Below are 19426 nucleotides of genomic sequence, written 5' to 3'. Positions count from 1 at the left end.
TTTAACTCTAATTCTTGTTCCACAGACCATTTCCTGGGGGAGGGGAGGAGGGAGGGAAGGAGGGGGAAGAAATGAAGGAGAGGGAGGGAGGGAGGAAAGGAGGGCTGTGTGTGTTCAAACTCATGTGTAATGAACCACTGATAAAGGAATCTGACAGTACCCCTTACAAGAGGTAAAGCTCCTAGAGCCCCAAATCCAGATCTACCTCTAAACTTTCTCTCAAGTCTTTTCAGGGGTTCCCCTATTATACCAAACCTTATCCAAATGTAAAACTGAGCTAAAGTCATTTCAAGTGTCTCGTGAATCTTCTGAAACCTAGAAAGCACTTCACAAAAAACCTTGAACAATACCTTGTCTGACTCCAGGGAAGTCCATGGCAGCATTCTTTCGAAGCTCTAACAAAGTCAGCTTTGTACCTTTGTGGAGGTTTCACCCAGCACAACTCCAGGGGGCACCACACACATCGACCGTAGTGTAAATGGCACACTCTAAAGTTGTGCAGTGCACGCCCTGCACAGCTGTACGTGAAGGCCCTACTATGACCCAAAATGTCTACTGGGGATAGGATACCTATAGTGTAGCTGAATTCCTCTCTGTGGTACCATTCTAGATTACTCAAAGAATTGGGTCTGTAGCAGGGAGAAGCTGGAGATGAACTCTAAGAACTTCTGACCCGAAACCAGGAGAGCAAAGCTGTCCTGAAACGAGATGGCTGTATACGCGGAGGCTGCGGAGCCTGCCTGCTGCTGGCTATCTCCACCTCGAGGTCAGGTGAGGGCAAGCAGCAAGCCTGTGGGAGAGCATTAACTTTCTTATCCTCTTCCTTTCAGCTCCAGAAGAAAGGCTTCCCCACTGCACACATGCTGAGGACAAATGGTAAGGTCCCAAGCAGTTAAGACCCTGTGCCTGACCATCTGTGAGTGACAAGGGCTCTGAGCAGAGCAAACGTGCCACTGAGAGGTACCAGCACTAATTCCTGTTTCAACTCCCAGTTGGAATACAGTCTAGTGCTACCAGCTAAAGGCATGGGACCTACGGGGATATGGCTGGCAGCAGTGAGGGAGACACGGGCGTCTCGGTCCTCCCCCATCCACGTGGCAAAGAGCAGAGAAGCGAGCGTGTGTTTATAGGGATGAGACTAAAAAGTGATGAAAACTGCTACTCAGAGCAAGCAGAAGACAGCCCTCACTCAGGACCCATATATCCACGCAGATGTCTGTGACTTCCTGATGGCTGGTAAGTTCTGAGGGAGTTCTGATTTAACTCTGAATCTCCACACCCTGTGTGCACAGTAAGTTCACAATCAGCAATAAATGAATGGATCTCAAGCCACATACCCAGAGTTTCCTCACCACGGATGACGGCCAGGGTAGAGCTAGGTCAGGGAGCACTGATGGGTAGAAGAATCACCCACGGCTCTGTGCCACTGACAAGAAAGAACTGGGAGGAGAAGGCTGCTACCGGCATTAATACAGGTTTTGTTTTTCCCCGAAGAAAGAGCGGATGGTAAAAATCACTTCATGAAACCAAATGCCATGTAATAAAGTATGAGGCAAAACAAGAGACATTTCATCCATTTAGCGAGGAGAGCTGGCCCAGAACTTGAGCTCCTGGGCAAAATACAAAATAAGAAAGAACGGACGAGAGCCAGTTTACGGGAAGAGAAGAACCCTGAGTGTCGCTATCACTGTGATTAGTAAAGACAACAACCCTACAGTGTTTTCTAAAACCCACGGGAGGAAATTAGGCAAATGCTGCAGCCAACAAAGAGAGCCCAGGAACACACACATCGCACAACACACACACTTTCTCCCTACCCTGTTGGGCCCTGAGTCACTTCATCCATCCTGCCAAAGGATGACTTCTACTGGCTACTTTCAGGGATATTTCCATCATGCCCCTCTCAGGATGAACTAGGCTTCCAACTTCTACTGTACCACAGCCTAAGGCAACTGTTCCATTTTTCCCTCTTAAGGGTGAAGGCCCTGCTAACACAGCTGTGAGGAAGTAAACGCTCTCCCTCGACCCCTACCCCCTGGTCTTCTCTGCAAGGCCACCCTCACTGCTAAGAAGCACACAAGCCTCACTGGGTGTATACCTGGAGCCACGTCTCTTCAAAGACATCGGCAAGAAGGTGTGAACAGCCCTAAACTGACCCCACGGGTCCCCTGAGCTGGAGCCTCATCCCTCTTCCTTGAGGAACCATCCCACGCTGATGGAAGCCCTACAGGAAGCCAGACAAAATCCTCCAATCTGGTGCTCGGGTAAGATGCTAACGGTCCCAGGACTGGGCAGACTGAATGGTAACTGAGGGCTGACTTGCGTTGGCAAGTTGTGTTCCCTTTGTCCAGATGGACAACCAACACATCTCTACAGACTCTAGTCCTGAGAAAAAGCAACCACCTACATAGTTATCCCGTGCGGACCAGCCGGGGTACAGCTGCATGTGAAGCTGTCGCTCCTTCCGGGCCAGCTCGTAGTATTTCGCTTGCTCTTCTCTGGACAGTGCGTGCCACTGGAGGGGACACAGTGGGGGGAGAGAGAGAGAGATGCAGAATCGTCACAAACCACACTGTGGCTGGGGCATGGAGAGCGCTTCCAGCAGAAATGCTATCATTTGCAGGTGCCGACAGTCTGCAGGGGCCCGGCACTAACAGGAGGGCTCAGCCAGAACCTGGCTTTTTGCCTATGTTGTTCTATTCTCGCTCTCTCTGCAGGTGGGGAAGACCAGGCTGTGGCCGTTCCGAACCTCACTCGAGTGCGGGGCTACTGGTCCCAACTCCACGCTGGCCATGGAAGGACTCAGAGTGGCTAAAGGGAAGGGACTCTCCAAAGCAGTGGGGACAGGGACATGTGCCAGCCCACCCACTGCGTCCTATTCTGGCCCTCTTCTCCCAGCGGGGGAGCCACCTACCCTTCGGCCCAGGATCTGGTTGATGGCTGCACTTTCTTTCAATGTGCACTCGGCTACAACCTTTGCTCTCATTTCCTTCATATACAACATGAATGCGTTAAGAGGTTTCTTTATGTGGGGCTTCTTCTTTTCTTCTTCCTTTTTGGAGTCCTGATGCTTTCTGGATGGAGACAAAAGAGACAGACACCACCCAATAAACAATCGCAAGGTTCAGCTTCCTCGGCAGCAGAAAGCCCACCTCCTCACCGCCTCAATACCCTAGCAGTTTGGAAGGAGAAGCGCACTCCCACTTCGGGTCTTCTCCATCCTGGAAAATGGCACAAAAACAGGTTGGGGAGGGGGGTGGAGGGGTGAGAGATTTTGTTATCACTTCCTCAAGGCTCACAAATATACAACTGTCCCAAGCTGGAGGGGAAAGCACACTGTGGCCGTTTCCATCTCAACTGGTGTCTCTCATGCTCGCAGGACAGAGAGGCGTCAGGGACGGGGAAGTGGTTGCAAATCCCAGTCCGTCCGAGGACACAAAGAAAGAGTTGTGTTCTCTCCCCCGCAGTGGGCGCCAGCCGTGAAGCCCCGCATGGTGCATGTCTCCCTCTTTGTAAAGCTGGGTGTTTCCTGGAGTCACACCAGCGCAGCCAACCTTGGACAGAGCGCCACCACCCAGGAGCCACCGGCTAAACACGCAGCAAAAGAGAAACTGATCGGAAGGAGGACACTTACGCGCTGTGGAGTGAGCCGACGTCACTCTGGGAAGATTCCTGTTTGACTGTCGGTGTGACTATGGCCGGGTGGGGAATGCCGGTCGTGTGTAGAGTATGATGTGGTGGGACCATATGGGGGGGGAACCTAGAAGACAGAAAGCTGTGTAAATTGTCAGAATCAAAATGAATGAATGGGGAGGGATGTGTACACACAATTTAAAAAAAAGAAAAAGAAACAGCACGTAACACTCACATGAAAGCAACTCAAGGCATATGAAACCTGTCAGCATTAATTAGCAATAAATTAAACATAATGATTCTTATAATGTCATTAAAGCCAATCTCCCCCTTCATTATTGCTACTGACATGAGACATTACGATTTTTAACATCTCTAGCAAAAGACAAGTTCAGCCCATATACTTGGGGGGAAAAGTAGGCTTGGACTACCTGCTGGAGATCACAGGTTTGGGGGGACATTATTAGTGACATCTAAGAAGACTATTTCCTAAGCCCTAATCAGCACTAGAATAAAAGGTGAAATCTTTTGTCGCATATAGACAGCTAAATAAAATATTAATGCGGTTGAAGCATACACACATTCTTTAACAATGCTGCGTATACCTCATTAGGCCTCATTCTGTTGATGGGAGTGCAGTAATATTTTTATTTCTCTTTTGCTGCTGTGCCCCCCCATCGCTTTGACAGGAATGGGAGAGAGTGAGGCAGAAAGATGGGGGACATCCAAATAGTTCCTATCTGGTTCTCAACACAGGCCACGGACGTTTTAAATAAGTTTGTATCAAAGATGACCCAAAGCAGTATTTTACACACACACCCACAAATAGAGCTTTGAATTCTGATCTGTACATCCTTTCCCACTCTAAAATTCTAGGGTTCCTAAATTACTTTTACTTAAAACACTGCCTATGCATTGAAAGGCCTTATAAATGATGATCAGAATTGTTAACAAAGAAAAGAGAAGTTTGTGTTTTTTCCTCTAATACTGTTTATTCTTAGGAAAGTTTTTTCAGACACAGTTTAGGCCGTGAATTGGCATTTCTCAACCAGGCAAACTAGCCAGGACGTACAGAGCTAATTTTAAAATGCTCTGGGTCCATCTGCAAACTGACAACGGGATCCGACAAATAGCTCTCGCATTTTCTGATATGCTTAGAGTCACCATGATTTGTTACTGGGTTAGAAGAACCACCCTCTTAAAGGAACGAATACTACTGTAGAGAAAAGTGGGGTGAGGGACTACAAGGGGAGATTCCCCCAAAGAAAACAAAACGGAGGCCCCCACGTTCCGCCCTGGCAAGACCACGCGAGATCACTCAAGTTCAGGTGAAGGGGGGATCCCAGATCAACCAACTGTTGCTTTCAGAATAAATCCAAACCACAACAACCCCATGTACCCCCCAGGGAATGAGCACCTGTTCTTTAGGAAGCTAATTCTGCTGGGCACTGAGGTGCTAATGAGACTTTGCTGTGACAGTTATTTCACAAGGATCCTGTACTTATCTACAAGGTTCTTTTCATATATGGACTGGAAATGAAAGTAGCTTCCATTTTACCAAAAGAATGCAGCAAATGTTCATTTGAAAAATTAAAGTCCTAACTGACTGCATCGATCAACAGAGAAAATATCAATGAATCATGCAGATTTTTGAAGGGGGCCCAGAAGCAGAGTGGACATTTGACTCAGAATTTCTACCCTGATGTGGCCCCTCTCCCATGGCTGCCTTTCCCAGTTTAAGTCAGTATCAAAGTTTGGTAACAATGGCATGGTTTTTTCATAAGAACCATGCGAGTTCTTTTAGGGTGTCAAGAAAAAGAAAAGAAAAACCCTGAGAAAGAGCGAGAAAATAAGAGAAAGAAAAAAAAAAAAAGAACTTCCAATCCCACGCCCCCAAAATTGAAAAGTAAAGCCTTGGGAGGCACTTGGGTTCCCAAGTTACACCCTGTTCCTTCCCAGAGCTCGAAGGCCTCAGAGAAAACATAAGTTAAGAACATGTGTTCTTCGAAGCCCTTGGGTGAAGCGGTGGGTGGAGCGGCAGCTTTTACTGTGAATTTTAAAGGCTTGACATTCCTCAAATACATATGTTCCCTTCCTGCTGAATGAGAATATGTGTACGGGGGGGGGGGGGGGGGGGACACACTGTGTGTGTGTGTGTGTGTGTGTGTGTGTGCGTGTGTGTGTGTACACACCAAACACCACAGGGAGACACCACAGTTTGAGTACATTCTGGGGTGGGGAAAGATTTCCGGTGTAGCCATGAAGACTAAACACTTCCAAGTTCACATACCTACATACATATTCCTATACCTGAGAAATGTATAGCAGAGGAAGAGATGTATGTGTGTTATAAGTGTGTGTGTGTGTGTATGGGCTATACGCATACCTTCGCGTAAGAAATTCCTTTCTGCAGACAACTATCTCATGCAATGCAATAAACACCCTAAAAATTCCAAGCCGCTCGTTATATCCCCCCATCTGCTTTCATGGCTCCAAGCCAGAATATAATGATGAACCTTAACTTCTTAAGGACAACTAACTTTTGTTTCTGGCTGTCTCAGGTGCTTCTGCCTAACTTACTCTCACTTTCCTTCACTGTTGACACGTTTCTGTTAACTGGATACCATCTGCAGGCCTTGATTTCATGCACGAGCAGTGGGATGCGTTTTCCTGTGCAACAAGCCAGCTTTGAGCTGCATTAGGTTTGTCATTATTCTCTCATTTCCCCCCTTGCACTTGTAACATTTCATCTCTTCCTGCCTTATTTTTTGTGAGCCACGGTGCACCCACATTATGGTTTATACATGATCTCTCTCCCTTTGAAGCCGGCGGATTTCAGAGCCCGCTCTCGTCAGGAGAAGAGCCTTGCGCCAATTTAGCAGGCTGAGGGCCCGGAGCTCCAACATCTCAATCTAAAGGGGGTCACAGGGTGGCACAAGTGAGTGTCAGCAAGAGCTGTTTAATTGCCAATCTAGGCTTCTCCATGGTGTTTAAAGTATAATGACCCATCACTTAATTCTGAGAAGCCCTGGCCCCGCTGCCGAAGAGAATGAATATCAAAGGGTGTTGTGGAACAGGGCAAGCTGCCTACATTCCCTATAACTGCCATAAGTATAATAGACCCATACTTCTGTCGCCCCATTACCACAATAATGTATTTAATTTGCTGTATACTCTTTTTAACTAGCTACCTTTCATAAGGCCTACCTGGGGAATCGGCCGCCTCCCCCCTGCACCTCGAGCCCCCTAAACTTCCCTCCCACCGTTCCCTTTCTTTCCTCCACCCCATGCTCACCTCGAAATCATTGGCTAACCTCCTAATGATAATTCAATCGATAAGCTTAACCTCAATCCCTATCCTACAATTACTGCACCGCGTTTAACCTCTGGAACGCACCGAAGGAACAAACACGAAAAACAGTGCGTTCTATGCATGCTGCTTCGGAAGAGGGTGAGCTGTGGATTACAAGGTGCTCAGAAGCAGCTCTCCTCCTGGGAGGCTCCCTATTCGTTCTCAGGCTTTGCGAGGTTGTGATGACATTATTTAATGAGGATAACCTTCCTCTTCTCACTGGAGAAGAGGACCCACAAGCATTTTCCCGCCTAACCGATACTGGTGTGGATTTAGAAATTGAGATGATTTATCACATATGGGACATGGATCTTTATTAGCTCCATGATACCCATGGCATAATTACAAACGTTAGAGATGCTACAGTTGGTGTTTCTTAACGACTGTGGTTCTTACTCTTTCCTCCACCAAAATCACTGTTTTGTAAGTAGGAAAAGAGGCATCTTGGCCTGCCTTTCCAACCCTTCCTCTGGTCTTGGGTCCTCATGCTGGCTACAGAGATTGGGGGAAGAGCTTGGGGGATGGCATCTCTGCCATGTTCATGCTGATTTAATTAGGTGCCATCCGCAAAACGGATTAGTTGTTGCAGCCCATCAGGAAAGTCTAAACCTCCACCGATTTAATTAACTTGACTGAAAATCAGATGAACAGAAAATAAAACTATCATTAGGAGCAATTAGTGACTACTTAAACATACTGCTGCCAACCAGTTTGTAAATAAGCTAGGAGTTGCTGAAAAATTAGCCAGAATTAATTAGAAGGGGGAAAAGGAGAACATGGGGATTAGAAAGATCTAGGTACACGTATGCAGGTATATGTGTGTATGTATTATATATACATTTATATGCTGAAAGATATGTGAATGTACACACGCATATGACTTTTTAACTTTCAAACACTTATTAGCGCTACACAGGCCAACGTGGTCCCCACCAGCCATATGTGGCTGCTAAGCACCTGAACTGTGTCCAGGCCAAACTGAAATGTGGTGCACGCGTGAAATACACAGCAGATTTCAAAACACTAAGTACAAAAAAGGTAAAACCTCATTAGTAGTTGCTTTACAGTGATAGCATGTCAGAATGAATAATATTTTGCCTCTATTAGGTTGAATAAAATATATCATGAAAAATAATTGTCTGGGTTTTGTTTTCTCCTCCTTTTAAAAAATGTGGCTACTAGAAAACTTAAAATTCCCTATGTATATTCCCTATATATAAGGCTCACCTTCTATTTCTACTGGACACTGCTACTTCAGAGAGAGGTGTGTTTGGGTTGGCAGGGGAGTAGGGTGTCCTTTCTTATTGATGCTTAAGAGTCTGGAGCTTTGAAAAGACTGATAACCTTTCCTCCAATTCTTCTTTGTATAATAATAAACTTACCTGAACCCTTTCCTTTCTTACCGGGTTTAGGGCAACAGAGAAGTAACACTTTAAAAAGCTCTACACGTCCTAATTACTTCTTCCTGCCTTCTTAAGTTTTCCTTTTTTTTTTTTTTTTTTTTTTTCTGAAATACATTGACTCAGAAATTCAACCTTGAAATTCTGCCATCATCTACCTGGGAAGTTCAGGGCAATTTTTCAGTATTTTCTAGGAGGAAAGCCTAACGCACTTTGGGTCTTATACCCTTAGAACTACACGTGGCAGCAGTCCCTGGATGGTCTGGGAGCATCTAGAGAACTTTCTGAGAAGTGACCCATGGCCTTGGTTGAATGCCCTCTTTCTTGGAACTCACCTGGACATGGAAGCGTTGACAGTCAGAGCTGTGGGGTAGGGGTGACGGAATCCTCCTGTCGTGATGGGGTACACTGGCTGACCTTGCCTACAAAGAGGGGGTACACAGTGAGAGCATGCAAACAGGGGCGGAGGTGGGGAAAAGGAAAAGAAAAAAGGAAAAGTTCTCTCTGCACAGTAAGCTTTATTCTCATTTTCTCAGAACAAAAATCTTGGGGATTGTACAGGAAGGATCAAAGGGAAGAAACACAGAACAATTTGAATACCATAAATCTGATAGGAATGGCTAATTAAATTTTATAACCTTTGCTTATGTCAATAGAGACCCTCTCCCCAAGCTGAAACTAGGTGTTTTGTTGTAATAATTAAAGGCGAAGTCTTGCTTGCTTTAATGGAGCCATCACACTAATTGAGGGCTACACATCCAAAGGAAAACAATAATGAATGTAAATTTATACCAAAATAAAGTACAGTGAATCAAAGGACTTCAGTTGCGCTTTGGGCCTCTTTCAGTATTTAGATCTCGGTGAGAAAACATTAAATTAACAGAGCTTAATTTGTAGCCTTTTGTCAAATTAACAAGTGTTGACAAGAGTTACCGGGGGGAGAGTCCCCAAGAAGAATTGTGGGTAACCAATAGACAATCACACCTCATTACAATAATTAAAAAATACAGCAACATGCAAAGTACCATCCTCATGAAAGACACACAACTTTTTCTGACAGAGGGTTGTCTGAGTTGGCTATTCCTTTTTATCTATCCTTCAAATCTCTCTCCATCAGCTGAACGGGGCAAGTGATGACTGAGGACTATGGGAGGCATGGTCCCACCCACTGAAGAAGAAATAGGACACACATTCCCGTCCGCGTCCACCCTCCCTGACAAGACTAAGGAGCAAAAAATAAACAGAAGCTCGGCCCAGGGCTCGTATTTAGTGCAGCTACTGCATAACACAAGATGGGTTTTTGTTGTTTGTTTGTTTTTAAAGTGTAGAATATGCTCAGCTAGAGAAATCAGGGTAGAACTGGGGGAGAGGAGGTGAACCCCTCCAAAACTGTATCTTCTTTAAGGCTATAAAAGTATGTCTTCCCCAAGACCCACACTTGAGAGTTTTACCAGGAATTATTCCTGTTAAGATTCAACAAATGGTCCTGTGTTTTTTAAAGAGTAGAGATCACCGAGAAACGTGGAGAAATATATATACAAAAGCGCACCACCATAAAACACATATTACACACATGCACACAAACACACACACACAGAATTCTTACGACATTAAAGGCCTTTCTACTGTGATTTTTAAAACACACGCATTTTTTAAAGTTAACTAAGCAAGGTTAACGGGTGGTGCTATAAAAGCAAGCCCGGGCGACAGGAAGACAAATTGTAAAAGGCGGTTTGATGATCTGGGCGCTGCCAGGACCTAGGGTTGACAGGAAGGCCCCACATGCCGGAGTGAGGATTCCAGCTGCCCCGCCCGCTCCCCTCAAAATTAGATGAAGCACTCCACATGCAAAGACTCTCAGAGAGATGCTGGTTGAGTAACATGGAGCTTCTCAATAGACACAAATTTCCACTGTGGTTGTCAATCTTGGGAGTGATGGTTGGGATGGGGGGTGGAGTTATAACCCCCCACTCCCACCCCCAGATTTCAAAACTAGGCTGTGCCTGTACCCACTCCCCTGCTGCCTCAGTCCAATGACAGGACTCCAGTTTGGGCTGCCACCAGCAGAAGAGCCATGATCAGCTTCACAGGGGAGAAGCCCTCGGAGTCTTCTGCAATTCCCAAAGTACCTTATGGGTACCTTTGTTCACAGAGAAGAACCTAGGGCCTTTGGGGACCATGGGTTCAGAGCGCCAAGTATCAACGGCCTTTTTCTTACATCATCCACCTGAATGGCTACTGACTTGCCTGCTTTTCCACATGGCACTTCAGCAAGCAACTTCCCCATGACCTCCCACCCACTGCCCTCCCTCCCCAACTCTGTCTTCTGCGAACACAAACATACATGCACAGAATAAATAATAAGCATGTGCCCATGTGAGAAGCAAAAAAGGAAATTAAAAAATGGAACTCCTTACTGTGGTACTAACCATCCTAGCGGATGGGGGATTTGTCCTACAGCGCCGGGCGATAGCGGGTAATATGGAGATATATCTGGAGGGTGCGGAGGCCGTGGGATTCCTGAGAGAAGAAGCAGAATTTTAGGTACAAGAGAGGGAGAGAAGGAAAGAGAAACTGTCAGGTGATGGGAACAGGTAAAGGATAAAGGGAGACATTGCCTCTGTAATCCTAGCATGAGGTTCTTTTCACAATTCTGATCCTAAGAACTTGTCAGTAAGTTTCATCTCATTATCCCTCTGCCCCAGCTTGAAAAGTTTCTCTCACTCTAGACGGATCATACACTGGCTAAATGCAGACAAACTCAGAAAATGCCAGCTTGGGTATTTCTGCCTTATGTGATTGGTATGATTATTTGAATTGAAAAAAAAAAACAAGAGGGCTTGCCTGGTGGCGCAGTGGTTGAGAGTCCGCCTGCCGATGCAGGGGACACGGGTTCGTGCCCCGGTCCGGGAAGATCCCACATGCCGCGGAGCGGCTGGGCCCGTGAGCCATGGCTGCTGAGCCTGCGCGTCCGGAGCCTGTGCTCCGCAACGCGAGAGGCCACGACAGTGAGGGGCCCGCGTACCGCAAAAAAAAAAAGAAAAAAATCTAAAAGGGTAGTGATCCCCTAATAGTAGGGGATCAAGTAATATTAAATCCCTTTGTCCTCACAACTTGTCCCTCCCCTTCTTCCTTTTAATTCTCATGACTTACCTACATGAGTTACTCCTCTGGTTTCTAATATACTTTTTGAGTTATGGCTTTTGAAAGGTTACCCGTGCCTTCTTTCAAAAAAGTTAATTCTGAATAAATGTGTCCAACTCCACTTTGAAGATGAGCTGTAGGAGACACTCACACAATGCCTTGGCATCTTATCCAAGGCAGAATCTGAACTGAACAGACCAGGAGATGTTGGAGGCCTGGTCCACTCAGTTCTAGAGCCTGGTTTTCTAGAGGACCAAGTTGCCTGCGTGAGTTAACCCACCCGCTGACTGGGTACTGCTGGACCATGGGGGCTGAGGAGTGAGTTCTGAAGGCCTGTGCCACCGCACACTTATTAATTCCACAGGAACACATCCTGCAATCAATCCCTAGAAATCAAGAGGGCTGGGAGCGATTTGGACCCAGAGGAGCAGATCCACGCAGCTCAAGTGGGAAGCAAAATGAACAATTCCTCAGAATTAAAACAGTATTGAAGGGCATGAGCTGCGTGTTCGCGGATGAAAACTATTTCATTTTTTTTAAAAAATTCTTTCAGGAAGCTTTTAATCTGTAAATTAAGCCTCCCTGGGTGACATTTTCATGCAGACATTGCTTTCTCTCTATTACAAAAACCAAACAGATTAGCTGGGCTTGGACCCTACACCAGGCCATTCGCACACTTGAAAGAACGTTCGCAGAGGAGAAGTAAACAGTCCGCAGACCTTAATCATACACTTTAGGATAAGCATTTAAAAGCTGTTCCCTGTGCCACCACTATTTAAATGAGACGTTGAAGCTGCCATTCACTCGCGGAGCCTGGGGCCGGCTGGCAGCCTCCTCCAGCGGGCCAAGCACCAGGCTCGGTCCCCCACGAGCACAAAGGGGGCTCAGAAGCTGGTGAAAGCCAGCTCATGTGTGGCTTCATTCAGGGGCAGCCAAGGTGGCCTGAACAGGCAGTCTACCTCAGCTCAACACCAAACAATTCCCTCCGACAAAGTGACATGGGAATAGCCGTTCTGAATCCATCCTTCTAACTAACTAGCTGGGAAGAGAAACCAACCCCAGCCAGTGCATCGCCCAGCCAGAAAGATACACCCTTGGCCTTAGCTGTTCTCCCAAGACCACCCCGCCTTGTTTTATATCTTGTTGCAGGGGAGCTATAAGTAACCTCGCCTTCTCCCTCTCTCCTCTTTAGGGAAAAAGCACGTGGGGTGGAAAGGAGGGACAAGTATAAATGCTGGAGTAATGTGGCATCTTCTGCCTGAGACCCTATTGGTGGTTCCGTGATGCAATGAAGAAACCATGTTGGACTTGGGTCTTCCCATCTGCAAAATGGGCTTGATAATAAATACCTAGGGTATTTCAGGGGAGAAAGAACTCAAAGAAATCAGCAAACAGAATGCAGAACCCAGTGATGTGGTCCCTCGAGGCTGCACCAAGTCATCGTCAAGTGACTATAGTCCCTTAGCCACCAAGGAACTGGGGCTTCAGGGAAACACGCTGTTGGGGCTCTTACACTCCCAAGGAGCTGAGGAGGAGTCCATGACATGCCTCCAAAACTATTACTGCCTCCGAGTCTGTTTGAGGCTCTTGGAGTTATAAGCCACTCCTAAGAATCACCGAGTGACTCACAGCCAGGTCCCCAACACAGCCCCTGCAGGCGTACCCGGAGCTCTAAAGAGATCCTTAGCGCTGCAAATGGACTCCTCCAAAGGGGAGGAGAGATCCACTCCCTCACCAGGCTCTGGCCTCCCTGAAGGGCTTCCTTGTCAATATCCGGGAGAGGAACGAGAGCCTCTCCATCACCACTGCAGCCAGTCCCCAAGTCAACATCCCTCCCCAGCGGGTCCTCTGGTGGCCCTGAGACCAGCACACTCTCTTTGCACCCAAGCACTCAGCCTACCTGTTTTGGGGTCTACGTCAGCTGGTAAGTGTGGAGGCGGGTTTCCCGGCGTGAAGTGTTCATTGCTGTACGTGATAAGAGGCGTGAGGGGGTGGACATGGTGAGGGTGCTGCACAACCGGTACTTTGTTCGACTGTGGGGAGGGAAAGAACAGAGAAGGACACCATCACGCCAGTTCCGACAGCCCAGGACTCCCGACCCTCAGGATGCCCTGACCACTCCCCACACCCTCCCAAACCTGGACTTTGTAAGATGCAGTCAACTCCGCCCACCGCCCTGGTCCATGTACTAAAATACCAGACAGCTGTGATTCCGCTCTCTGGGTAGGTGCGCCTCAGTCTTTACCTCCCCCCGGGCCTGGCTTCCTACTGTGTTCCTGCAGGTGGCGGGGAATCTCCTACCCCAGGGCCCACGGGGAGAGACCTTCAGGAGGCAGGCAGGCTTCACAGGGGACCGGCTAGGGAAACCCTTGGTTACAAGAAACCTGGCAGGGCCCTAATCCCACCCACCCAGCCTCCTTATCCACCACCCCAGGCTCTGAACCCCTCCTGGCCCCTTAGAACCAGTGGGCAAACTACAGTCCTTTACAGACAGCCAGGATAGGATGAAAAGCCTCACTCACGGTCTGGTTGGGAGTGTGAACTTTACCAGAAAGCTCTACACTGCCAGGCGAGCACCTGCATATTTTATGCACATACAGCAGCCCAGGTTCATGAGGAATCTCATTAGGAAGTCGCGGGGAACGCTAACAGATTAACTGGGTGGTGATGAATTGGGCTAATAAAAGGTATGTACGCATTTTAGAAATGGGCAGTTCTAGAAAACCAAGTACAAGGCATTTTTACGTCTGGGAAGAGTTGCTAGGTGGAGAGAAGGAGAAAAAAATAAAAAGAAAACCATTTTAAAGATTTTCCTAGTTGCAATGACCAGGCCTTCCCAAATTATCTTCTGCTCCTTCCCCAACCCCAGTCTCCACCACCCCCTCCCCGGCCCACTATGAGACGCTATAACTCGGCCCAGCAAGATCACAAAGAAAAACTTAAGCTGAAACAAGCGAACTACTGGGCCATTTACCGAGAGTAATCCAATTGCAAAACACCCTATTCCCCATAGAGGATTTTCACTAAAATCCTACAACAGGGACATTTAACCAGATTAGGTACCAGCAAAGATAAAGAGGCTACTATTAGATGATGAATGGATTAGAGTCAAGTTTCATTTTAGAACGTGTCTTCATTTCCTTTTATTACTTTTAGGAAGGCACAGCTTGCATTAACATCAAGGAAAAGGAATTGCATTAAAAGAAAAGAAGGAAGGTTCAAGTGCTGCCCACTAGCGCCTCTTAACGTTCAGGGACCACCAAGCAGTTAGTTCTCTCTGTTTTCCTCCTTGTCCTTTTTTTTTTTAATGGGTGAAGAAAGAAGGGGTGTGATATAGTAAGAGTATTTCTTACCACAGTTAATTGTGGGGAGGGCGTTTTAAAAGGCTCTTCTAACTTTTTCATGGGTATGTTTGGAAAGAAAAATATGGCTTTCCTAAATGCTCCTGGGAAAAAACACAGAAAAAGAAGCCAACACGCCCAACAGCCGGGGTTTAATGATTTCTATAAACAACTGGACACTTTCATAGAAAGATGGTAGCTAGTGGCTCATGGGAGACTTGTATCGTGAGCTATCATTTTGCAATCACAACATTGAAATTAAAAGCACCCAGTAACACTTCCTTCGTCAGCAGCTATGAAGGTCTGCACATGGCCCAAGTCAGCTGAGTGAAGGGCAGCCACTCCAAGGCCAGTGCCAGCATCTCCTGGTCATGCACTGAGGAGTCTTTTAGGAACCATTTCTGTTTCGGACAACTTGAAAAATAACCAACAAATAAGCTCTCACTGTGTGCTGGGGTGGAGAGGGAAAAGAGCAAGAGACAAAACCTATCAGATGGAGTGGAGACCATTAGGAGGAAAGGAAAATGACAGTTGCTGCCTTCTAGAAGTTTTCTATCTGGTTGGAAAGACACACACCCGCTGAAATGAAAGAAAGCAGACCAGGGCTTCCCTGATGGTGCAGTGGTTAAGAATCTGCCTGCCAATGCAGGGGACACGGGTTCGAGCCCTGGTCTGGGAAGATCCCACATGCCATGGAACAACTAAGCCCGTGCACCACAACTACTGAGCCTGCACTCTAGAGCCCGCGAGCCACAACTACTGAAGCCCGCCAGCCTAGAGCCTGTGCTCCGCAATAAGAGAAGCCACCGCAGTGAGAAGCCCGTGCACTGTAACGAAGACCCAATGCAGCCAAAAATAAAATAAATAAGTTAAAAAAAAAAAGAATCCACCTGCCAATGCAGGGGACATGGGTTCGAGCCCTGGTCCAGGAAGATCCCACATGCCGCAGAGCAACTAAACCCGTGTGCCACAACTACTGAGCCTGCGCTCTAGAGCCCGCGAGCTGCGACTACTGAAGCCCGCGCGCCTAGAGCCCGTGCTCCGCAACAAGAAGCCACCGCAGTGAGAAGCCATGAACCGCAACAAAGAGTGGCCCCCACTCGCCGCAACTAGAGAAAGCCCGTGTGCAATAACAAAGACCCAACGCAGCCAGAAATAAATAAATAAATAAATTTATTTTTAAAAAAGAAAAGAAAGCAGACCAGTCCCAGACAGTTTAAAATAAGTGTGGAGAAACTGTGGGACCCGTGGGAAGAACCACAGATAGCCCAAGGGAGGGAAGATCGTCACTCAGGAGTCTGAAGGACTTCCAGGGAACGAGGCCACCACAAGCAGTGGAAGAAAGCAAGTGTATAAACCTGTGATGGGAAAAGGGCAGTGAGACTTGCATTCCCCAGCTCTGCTCGAGTCAAGCATCTCTCAGGATGCTTATCACGAACTTGGATCCCTGATACTAAGAAATCTCTCAGGAGGGACCTGATTCGGTAGGTCTGGGCTCAGGACCCAGGCATCTTGGGTCTGCCCATGGAGTTACCACAGGTGTCTCTTCTGTTTAGCCATGACCCCTAGACCAGAGAACCACGAGATCCCAGACAAGCACAAACGTTAAGAGACTTGAGTCCTAATCATGAAGTGTGTCCTAGTTCTGACAGAATCCATGGAAAGGGCTTAGTGCAAAACCTGCCACATGGTAAGCACAGGAATGGTGGCTTATTATTATTGTTATTTTTGTTGTTCGGGAGAAGCTGCCCGATGGCACGGTTCTGTTTGCGGTTCAGAAGTGCATATTCCATGGCTGTCCTCCAAGCAGGAAACACTGGGGAGACCCTCTTTCTCTACCTGTCCAATGAAGGACGAAGATAGCATTTGGGCAACAGTGAAGTTCACACGTATGTGAGAAAAATGCTCCCTCTTCCTGTTAGATACATGTATAAAGGGGGTTCTAACAAAAGTTGGACACCTGTTCTGACCGCCATCACTCTCATATTATTTTGCACATCTCGGCCTACTAGTCAATTAGTCTCTTCCTGTTCAGTCAAAACTCTGTAGCATGGGGAGGGGTGGTCAGAGGAGGATAAATGGATCTTAAGTTTTAACTGCTGCCTGGCTTTGGGATGGGGGGATGCAGGTCCCACTGGGACATGGAACTCTTCTGATGTGACTGCATGACAGGCAAGTCCCTAGAAACAATACAATCACACGGCTCTCCAGGCTGGCTGGTTCCTAAACAAGTGCAGGGAGATGCAGTCATACGTGTAGAAACCAGGGTCTAATTGCCACTCCCACTGAACCTGCCTGTACCTGGACTGCTTTTATGATGGGAGGACGTCCTTCTAGAAAATGCCCATGTCTCTCCAGCCTCAGATCCCCACAGTCCTTTCTGTCTGCACCATACTATGTCCACTGCTGGGGTCGCAATAACCTTTCTTGGTGCCACCATAGCTAAGTCCCTAAAGGACAAAGACGATGTGTTGCAGACCTTTGTGTCCCCTGTAATGCCCAGCCTGTGGGAGTGGGGAGCACACTCTCATAAACTGCATAAGAACCACCAACTTGCAACAGTAAGCAGCAGAAGAAGAGAAGGACAGACAGAGCCAGCCTCACAGATTAATTTCAGTAAATGTCGCTGCTCTTAAATGGCATCTACTCAGAATCACAGAGTAGAGCTGGGGAGGTAGAGAGCACTTCAGAAACCGTTCAGTCCAATACCTTATTACCACAGCGTCTTTAAAAAATGGTTTTAGAGCCCACTGGCTTGCACACGGTGACCAAGAGTGAAGTCTGAGAATTCCAGGAAGACTCGGGTTTAAATCCTACTTCAATCCAGCTGTGTAACCTCTCACGGGCCTTCGTTTCTGTGTGAGCTCCGGATGAGAACTGTGTCTACCGAACAGGGTTGTTGTGAAAATTAAAGGAGATCACGCCTGTAAAGTACGTATTAGCACGGTGCCTGGCACGTCCACACACGCCGTGCAAAGAAGCTTTGAAAACTACAGTCCAATGAATACTAACAACGAGGGACCAGTGAGGGTGACGTCTGCTACCCCTCCGGTCTCTTGCCATTAAAGTCACAGGGGGCAACGCAGTCACAGACCGCACTCCTTACTGCAAAGGCAAAGATGTGCACGGCGGGGCAAGAGTACACGGATGTCCTGCAGCCACCCTCCCTCAGGTGCACGCCCTGCTTAAAAATGCGATGTTTGGTCCATAAATGTATTTTATTATGTCTTTTGAGAAAAGCCATCACTTTATTATGCTAATAAATAACACTGCCACAGAAGAGTTGAAGGTTAAACAAGAATAGCCGATGACAACCAAGGTCCTTCCAGAATCAGGGGGAGGGCCTCGAAGTGGGAGCTGATATAAACGAAACACGGAACCACCAGCCAAATAGGAAATGTCCCTTAGACTTTCCCCTTCGCTACGAACAGCTCCCACTTCTTTAAAGAGGTCTTTAAGGATTGTGTTCAAAACTGTACAAACCTAAGAAAATTCAGATGTGAAAAGTACCTTTTGTGAGGGACATGGAAAACCTTCCAGAAATGCATCCAGGAATCTAAATTAAAGCTACAATGTCTGCTGGGAGTGTTGGTGGGGTAAACAGGCTGAAATATGTACCTCCTCCCTCTTTTATCTTTCTACGGAGTCCAGTGTTCAAGGCAAATAACTGTAACATAAAACTAGGTGCCTCTTAGGCAAGCGCTTTATCTAAATATTAAATATGTCTTCAAAACTACCCAGGGGTGCGAAATCATTACCTCCAGGGACAGCTAACTAAAGTTCAAGGTTGTGAGAGTGGCTATCATGGGAGGCTGCATGGAGAGCTTAAGCTGCTGCCAGTTAAGCCTGAAAGAATACGACGAGCACTGGGAATCTCTGAGCCACAAGAAAGCAGCAAACATTCCTTAAATATTCCACACAAGGTCAGGGAGTTAGGCCATCGTTGCCCATACACACCAGCACTACCGGCGCCTGAAACTCACCCAGAGCGCCACTCAGGACCCCTTGCCTAGACAGTCCTCTGACCGAGACCTCTCTGGCTCACACCAGCGCAGCTCACAGCTGCCAATCTAATGGAGCCTGTGTTGAGTGTGACAGACTTTATTCAGTCCTCACAAAGAAACCTATGAAGTAGTTGCATTTGTTATTAGCTCACCAGGCAGGTGAGGAAACCTGTCCCAGGTCACAGGTTTTGCGAGCTCACGTGTCCGACTCTACCTCCTGCTGCTGTGTCTGTGGAGACGAGCCCTGGGACGGGGTTCACTGCCAGATGGGGTAGTGAGCGGCACCCAGGAAGCCCAGCCTGGGCCAGCCTTCCCAGCTGGACATAGATGCTTCAGGCCTCATAAGGGGATCTGTCCCCCATACTCCTCACCTGCCAGTCTCTGGAACCTAGACCAGTTCAGCACACAATGCTCCCGCCATCCCCCAATTAGGAGTAGCTCAGGGCTCCCCGCCTCAGCCACGCACACCCTTGCTATGGAGCACGAGGCATCTTTAGCAGGGATTTTTACACCATGTGGCGGATTAGGGAGGGAGGGGTGTAAAACATTTAG

The 19426-nt window shown here is 47.5% G+C and overlaps 1 protein-coding gene across 27 annotated transcripts in view; it reads right to left on the bottom strand.

Moving 5' to 3' along the window:
• Window positions 1-19426, bottom strand: part of TCF7L2 (transcription factor 7 like 2) — a 197811-nt gene that overhangs the window by 12374 nt on the left and 166011 nt on the right. For 11 of the 27 annotated variants that reach the window (XM_022568725.3, XM_022568733.3, XM_089898187.1 and 8 more), the window contains 6 exons: window positions 13430-13562; window positions 10803-10905; window positions 8721-8807; window positions 3635-3775; window positions 2915-3074; window positions 2408-2515 (listed from right to left, as the gene is read on the bottom strand). In XM_022568725.3, coding sequence (XP_022424433.1) covers window positions 2408-2515; window positions 2915-3074; window positions 3635-3775; window positions 8721-8807; window positions 10803-10905; window positions 13430-13562 — 732 coding nt within the window. The remainder of the gene's footprint in view (window positions 1-2407; window positions 2516-2914; window positions 3075-3634; window positions 3776-8720; window positions 8808-10802; window positions 10906-13429; window positions 13563-19426) is intronic. The other 16 variants (XM_022568729.3, XM_022568737.3, XM_022568753.3 and 13 more) reach the window with 3 other exon arrangements.

Source organism: Delphinapterus leucas, chromosome 16 (assembly GCF_059928025.1).
Source record: "Delphinapterus leucas isolate spDelLeu-1000000601 "Yukka" chromosome 16, BTC_Dleu_Yukka2, whole genome shotgun sequence".
Lineage (NCBI taxonomy): Eukaryota > Metazoa > Chordata > Mammalia > Artiodactyla > Monodontidae > Delphinapterus > Delphinapterus leucas.
The sequence above is the reverse complement of the archived record's forward strand: the minus strand, read 5'-3'. Positions and strand labels throughout refer to the sequence as shown.